Source organism: Anolis carolinensis, chromosome 3, assembly GCF_035594765.1.
Source record: "Anolis carolinensis isolate JA03-04 chromosome 3, rAnoCar3.1.pri, whole genome shotgun sequence".
Lineage (NCBI taxonomy): Eukaryota > Metazoa > Chordata > Lepidosauria > Squamata > Dactyloidae > Anolis > Anolis carolinensis.
Genome location: NC_085843.1, coordinates 114,184,981 through 114,192,722, shown reverse-complemented (window position 1 = coordinate 114,192,722; position 7,742 = coordinate 114,184,981). Strand labels below are relative to the sequence as shown.

Genomic DNA, 7,742 nt, shown 5'->3' with positions numbered 1-7,742 from the left:
ATATTTTATTTGGCTCATGACTTTATTTTAGTTCAAATGAGAGAGAAATCAATTGTGAGGGCTGTTCAGCAGTGGAACTCTCTGCCCCAGAGTGTGGTGGGGGCTCCTTCTTTGGAGGCTTTTAAACAGAGGCTAGATGGCCATCTGTCGGGGGTGCTTTGAATGCCATTTCCTGCTTCTTGGCAGGGGGTTGGACTGGATGGCCCATGAGGTCTCTTCCAACTCTATGATTCTATGATTAATCCATATTCATAGTGAAGTGGTCGTTCCCCTGTTCTGAGCAGGTGTGTTGAACATCCATGTTGTCCTGAACATCTATGTTATTTTATAGAAAATCCAATGGAAATGTATGTATTCTCTCACATGAGAGTTCTGGATGCCTAATCATCACTAACTCCAGGACTTTCTGCAAAATTGTGAAGATTTCCGATGTTGTATTTCCTGATGGGGCAGATTTCTTTTTCTGTCCTTATAGAGGAGATCCCAGTATCATTTTTCTGGGGCCAGATCATTGAGATCCCCAAATCATCTTAACTCTCCAGGCTCAAATGATTATGGCCATAAGTTTAACCTTCACTTGGTGGTGAAAAAAGGGAATCTCACATGTGCCACTTTTCTTTATTTCAATGGCCATGTTTTGAAGTACAGTAGAGTCTCACTTATCCAACCTTCGCTTATCCAACGTTCTGGATTATCCAACACATTTTTGTAGTCAATGTTTTCAATACATCGTGATATTTTGGTGCTAAATTCGTAAATACAGTAATTACTATGTAGCATTACTGCATACTGAACTACTTTTTCTGTCAAATTTGTTGTATAACCTGATGTTTTGGTGCTTAATTTGTAAAATCATAACCTAATTGGTGTTTAATAGGCTTCTCCTTAATCTCTCCTTATTATCCAACATATTCGCTTATCCAACGTTCTGCCGGCCTGTTTATGTTGGATAAGTGAGACTTTACTGTACTTGTTATTTTAATTGTTTTATTATCTCAGTCTATTTGTACACCATTTTGGTATCATAATATTGTTTCAATATTGTTAATGTTTATAAAATAAACACTGTTTACAAATAAAATGTTTATAAAAAATTAGAAATTATTTTAAAGGAGTGACCAACATCTGCTGAAATCTAATGAACCAAAGAGCTTCCACAAATGAGACAGGTTTTCTGTGGCCTTTTGAATTTGAACTCCAGAATTATGTAGAAGAGAATGTGCAAAGTTAACACATGTAGCAGGTTTAAAGAGTCATGCATATAGTTTGCAGTGCCTTACCTAGCAAGTGTAAATAAATTCTATTTTTGTAAGTTACCTGGAGCACTTTTGCTATCCTGAAAGACTCTGATTGCCTTTCTTGGTCTCTTGACAGAGGTATTTTAAGAGAAAGTTCAGTGTATAATCATGCTGCATGAGACTACATAAGTGTTAAACAGATTTTAGGTTTATTTTCCCAATGGCATCTTTTATTTCTAGTTCTAATTTCTAATAAAAATTGAAAGCCTTTTTCAATTTAAGTACCTTTACTTACAAAACATCTCTGTAAATGGAAAATAAAGGGGAGATACTGATGTAGAGGGAGTTTGCTTTGGCAATGATCATCCTGTGGCATTGATATCTCTGGCCCATTCTCTGTTTGGATATCAGCCAGCATGCCAACGCTGCCAATCAGTGGTTCTCAACCTGGGGTCCCCAGATGTTTTTGGCCTTCAACTCCCATAAATCCTAACAGCTGGTAAACTGGCTGGGATTTCTGGGAGTTGTAGGCCAAAAACCTCTGGGGACCCACAGGTTTGAGAACCACTGCTTTCAATCAAGAAACAGCTTCCTAAGATCCATAGAGATACTCGCAGGAACACCTTAGCAAACTAGAGTCCCAAAGTGGGAAGCTAAAACCCATAACCTCAATACATGGCTGATCCTGGATGAGAAACCCCCTCCTGGACACACAGACGACTGGGCGACTTAGAAGGTATTGAACAGACTGCGCTCTGGCACCCCGAAATGCAGAGCCAAACTTAGGAAATGGGGCTACAAAGTGGAGTTCACAACATGTGTGTATGGAGAAGAGCAAACCACAAACCACACTTACTACAATGCAATTTGAGCCCTGCCACATGCACAATGGAGGATCTTCTCACAGTGACACCAGAGGCACTTCCAGTGGCCATCTTCTTTCTGGTCAAAGGAAATTGAGTATAATGCCAAGGTTTTAACTTTGTGTTTTTAAATACATTATAACTGTATCCTCAATTTGCTTCTGACACGATAAATAAAATAAATCCTGTAGCTTTCTGCAGTCAAGAGAAGATTTGTACCCTGCGATCCTGAAGCCCGAGTCCAACACTCAAAAACACATCACACTGGCTTCTCATAGGATGACTAGCCAACTTAAAATGAGCTTTATATAGTCACAAAACAATTTTTGCTGATTGAAGTTCATATACCCTCTTCAACACTACTTGAACAAAGATAATGTTACGCTTATGTTTTTGTAGCACCTCGTTTGGATGATTGCAGTGCGTAATTCATGAGTCTACCTTTGGTCTAGAAATATCAGTTCTAACAGTCCTGGTGTCCTGGAGCCAAACCCAACTCAAAACTTTTACACCACAATATGGATTTTACAAATTAAATAATATAAAATAGTATAATAATAAAATACAAAGTATCTGAAAATTATCTTTAGAATTTCAATTACGGTACATATACATTCAGAACGACCTAGTTAATGAAGATTGATGGACAAGTTGAATAGTCCGTGCGAATCCAGTACAAACAGTTGCCAAGTTAAGAACAAGTTATGTCGTGTGGCGCTTGTTTCCTGTCTGTGTCTCTGTTCAGAAGATTTTGCCTCACTTTCTATCCCTGTGATAATGGGATTTTGAAAAATTTAGGTCATTATGGAAACATGAATTAGTGATAAAGATTCAGTGGAGACCCCCTTTCCCCATAATCCTCTTCCAGGAGCGAATTTCCATTCCAAGGGGTAGATTTCTCCCACTTCCTGTTGTTTCATCCCCATTCTTAACTATTAGTACTTTGTTAAGTCAGATGTTTGCACTCAAGGACTGCCTGTACTACCATACTGATTCTATTCATCTCTTTAGGGCTGGGTGTTGTTAGATCATCCAAAGTGTCTATGCATTGCAAGGCAGGTCTTTTTACATGATTTCACAAAAATCAGAAGTTGCCTTTCTTGTGTCTGAATCAAACTGTATGTCACATGTATTACCAAGATTACCATATGTGTAACTTCAGTCATAGGTGTGAAGTCAGTGCTGTGTTTTCATTATCATTTTGAAGAGCATATACCTGATTCCTCCAAAGAAAAAAGTACCCAAAATAGTTTTCACAGACACATAGGTGTCATTTTCACTTTATTTAAGGAAAGGGAAACAGTAATTTTATAATACACAAAAGACAAATTAGACAGCACTGCAAAATGGCTGAGTGTTTCATTGCCAGTCTGCTTTGCAGCTCTACAATTAGTACTTTTACTGTAATTTTGTCATTTGTATTATTGTTTAAGCATCTTTATAGTTGGCAGAATTTGGGGTTATTTTTTAAAAAATATCACAAAAAAGGTGTACTACTACTACTATGAAAACCTAAACCCCACAAAATCACTTTGAAATAAACCATAAATATGTGATGCACATTAGTGTAACAAAACCATTTTTGTAAACATTTTCTCCAACATAACAGGTGCATACGATAAAAAATAAAGTCACTGCAGTCATACAGTTAGTTACTTTGACGTAAGATACAGAAAATTATTACTTAAAGCTTAAAACTAAACTAGGAGTATTTCTTTGTGCTTACCAACAGCACTGCTTTGAAAATGGATTTCAACATTTTATTTGTAGTGGTTTCATAACACTGATTCAACTTGCAGTCAGCCGCCTTGGCACTTGTGTGGGGTTTGGGGCAGCAAAACAGCAGTCCCCCAGAGCAAAGTCATCCCCCTTGCTTTGTGGTGCACAACTTCACCAGGGAGGATACTGACCCAGAAGCAGTCCTCCTTATTACAACACTCCTACATTTTATGAACAGTAGTATTGATATACATGTATCAATCTATCAAGGTGGCATGAGAGGAGACAGTAATAATTAAATCACTTTTGTGCCGTTATCATCTTTGCCCTCAGGGCATCCAGCCAATCAGTCAGCTATGCTGCAATCCCCAATGCAAGAGGATTCCTATTGTCCATGTTGGCATTGGTCTTTGGGGTCCCACTGATTTTCTGTGAGACAAAGCAGAGTTGCTGTTTGGCTGTTTGCTAAACAGGAACAAAGAGAAGGAAATGTAACTGCAGCCTTAGCCCTGATACTGAATGCTACCCAAGAATCAAGCTTATTTTTTTAAAAAAAGAGATCAAGAGAGAGACTTCAAGAGGTTTCTCTGCCAGCAAGTATAAGGCGCTCTTATTTGTTTTTATACACATAAGCCTGTTTCTGGGGAGGGAATGGGGGAATCCTCCTGCTCTTCGAAGCGAAGAGTTTAGTAACGGGCCAGAAAAGAACAGTGGTTTGTTGTCAAAGGAATGACTTACTGAGCAGCAGGCTCAGTGGGTGCTATTCAATGAAAAGCCAAGCCATATGACCAATCTCCTCTCCCCTATCAAAGCATTTTGATTGAAGAAACACATCTGAGTTCCTACCTGTCCTACTACCACAACAAAAGATATAGCCTCATGAAACACTGGAATCCAATTCACTTACTGAACAGTGAGCTTAAGGCAGCCGTCAACAAAAGTACTCCAAACCGAGTAAAAAAAAAGTTTTTAAAAAAAAAAAACCATAATGATTGAATCATGACACTGTGCATTATCACATCACCAACAGATAATTAAACACTCAAGTTTTCTCAAGTAATAAACACATGTAGTCTTTAAACAAAGTATTAGTTTTGAGACACTTATTACAAAGGCCAGAAACTTACTGATAAAACAAAACAGAGGTTGTTGGTTTGTTTCTTTCTTTAAAAAGGTGGGGCAGGGAAAAGAAAAAGAGAGCCAAGAGTCTGAATTTTACACTTTAACATAAGTATATGCTGCTTTCTTTTTGAAAAAACGAATAAGCAGTATTAACTACATTCTTAAAATAGTTTTAGTGCATTGCATTATTAGAAAAGGAAAATATCGCTTCCCCAAAGTTTCCTACAACATTTAACAAGTTATAGAACTAGCCTAGTTTTTTACTTGCCTGTTACTAGGCTCCACATGTTAAGAGTAAAACTTTCCAGATTTTAGGCTAAAATTCCTTTTTATTTCCATTCATGATGAAATTGGTAAAAAATAAAGTGAAAAGTTTGCTTTCAAAATTTTTTAAAAATCGACTACTCAAACATCACTGTGTCACTGCCACAAGTCTAATTCAACCATCTCAAACGACTGCTGGTCTCTCCTGATGAAACCTGGTACAAAATTAACAGTCACACCTTTAACCTGCTAAGTTTTGGTATTATGATTAATTGGACATTATTATTCGCTCACTTAAAAAAAGGGTATAGACCTAACCACCTCTTTTATTGTATGTATTAGAAATAATGAGGTAGGCACAAAAATAAACATGTTTGGAATTTTCTCTCCCCAAAGGCTACATGTGCAGACTGGTAGTAAAAGTTGTTGCACATTTTAGGTTTAAACAAAAATTAAACCTTTAACTTAGGCAGTGCTAACACTGACATTACCAAGTATTGGCCTAATGACAAGTCATCATAGAAAAACGAACAATTCTATTATTTATTCATTCATTCATTTTATTTTTTAAAAAACCATCGATGTGTGGTTTTCAGGCAAAACTTGGTACATAGGAAAAACAAAACAAAAAAACAACAGACTAAACTCTTGGCCAAGCCAAAACTTCAAACAGAATTCACCCCACCTCCCCCAAACCACTGTGCCTTTCACATTTTATAAATATTAAAATTTAAAACCTGTGTCTTCCTCTCTGCTCACATATTGTCACATTATAAAAGAAAAAAATACAAAGCAAAAGAAATGTCAATTAAATACATTGTTAATATTACTATATTAGATCTGCCCTCTGCTTCAGCAACACTGGCTCCGCCTACGTCAACCTCCTGCCACCTTCTTATGCCTTACACGTTTCTGATCAGCCTCGTCCTTTTATTTATTTTTTCACTTGGAAATCTGGAGTTAGGAAAGGAGGAGGAGGAGGAGGAAAAGGAAAGAGACCTGATTCTTTCTCTAGTGGGATCCCAAACCAGATAGCACCTGATGGCAATATCTGCACAGCACCAGCTGCACACTGCAGCCTCAGTTTAAAAAGAAAAAGAACCCAACACCAGTGATGCTTGCACACGCCACGGCATAGGGCACTGCATCACGGCCGGTCTGAACTCCAGTTGCAAATGATTCCAAGTTATGAAGACTCCAGATCACAGCAATCCTGCGCCAAATTTTCTTTTGTTTCTACCAACTCAGAAGAGAAGTCCGGCCTAAGGTCATGAAATAAACCTGACTGCTTCCTCCAGACCGTACAGAGGCAAAGAAAACCTGAAAAGGAAGGACAAAGAGAAAAAGATCTCTTATCAATGGAAATCAGAGATAAACAAAACAATAGATGTATAATCGACATCCACTTCAGCCAGTTGGAAGTTGTTTGCTCGTCATGAAAGAGGTGTTTACTGCAATGTGTGGAAGGAGGGAAAGCCATGTAAAAAGGACTCTCCTTTTGATTATCAAAGTGGGGAAGACATGCAGTTGACACACTGCAATTCCTATTCACCTTAGCCAGCAGCCAGCCTAAAAACATCAGGACACCCACACATTCCCTATCCCTGTGCTATATGCAAAACTTTTCTGCTTCCCTTCTGAAGAAGAGCAGATGGCAATCTGTGGACACAAGATAGCTTCCATGTTCCCACCCTTTTCTACAATTATTAATGCCAGTTATGATCAATGCTGAGACCATAGCTCATTCACATTCTCATAAATAAATACAATATATAAAAAGGCAATGATAGAAAAGAGCAACAACATAAAACAGTATGAAAGGACAGCAATACAAAACATAAAAGTACTACATACTGGCATACAGGTCTTGCCTATTAAAATCTAATATTGTTATCTATATATATAAAAGAGTGATGGCATCACGGCGATTCACAAAACAACAAAAGTACAGGCCCCCCAACCTCAAAATTTGACAACACAACCCATCATCCACGCCTCAAGGTTGATACAACAAAAAGAAAAGAAAAATAAAGTCCTAATTAGAGGGAGAGCAATAATTTTTTTTTATCCAATTGCTGCTAGTTTAGAGGGCTAATCTCTGCCCACTTGGTTGCCTAGCAACCAAGGGACTGCCAGGTTTCAGTTAGGGGACAGGCAGATTTAGGCCTCACTTAGACGACTTCCACAGATTATCTAATTTGCACTGGATTATATGGCAGTGTAGACTCAAGGCCCTTCAACACAGCTATATAACCCATTTATAATCTTATATTATCTGCTTTGCACTGGATTATCTTGACTCCACACTACCATATAATCCACTTCAGTGTGCATTTTATACAGCTGTGAAGAAGGAGCCTCATATAATCCAGTTCTGAGCAGATAATATAAGATTAGAAATATACAGTAGAGTCTCACTTATCCAACGTAAACAGGCCGGCAGGATAAGTGAATATGTTGGATAATAAGAAGGGATTCAGGAAAAGCCAATTAAACATCAAATTAGGTAATCGTTATACAAATTAAGCACCAAAAC

The 7,742-nt window shown here is 37.8% G+C and overlaps 1 protein-coding gene across 4 annotated transcripts in view; it reads right to left on the bottom strand.

The window, feature by feature from the left end:
- Positions 1-3,348: 3,348 nt before the first annotated feature.
- The window catches only part of map4k4 (mitogen-activated protein kinase kinase kinase kinase 4), a 208,826-nt gene continuing 204,432 nt past the window's right edge, over positions 3,349-7,742 (bottom strand). For all 4 annotated transcript variants that reach the window (XM_008116148.3, XM_003224278.4, XM_008116152.3 and 1 more), the window contains one exon: positions 3,349-6,526. In XM_008116148.3, the coding sequence (XP_008114355.1) occupies positions 6,443-6,526 (84 nt within the window). In that variant the 3' untranslated portion in view covers positions 3,349-6,442. The remainder of the gene's footprint in view (positions 6,527-7,742) is intronic.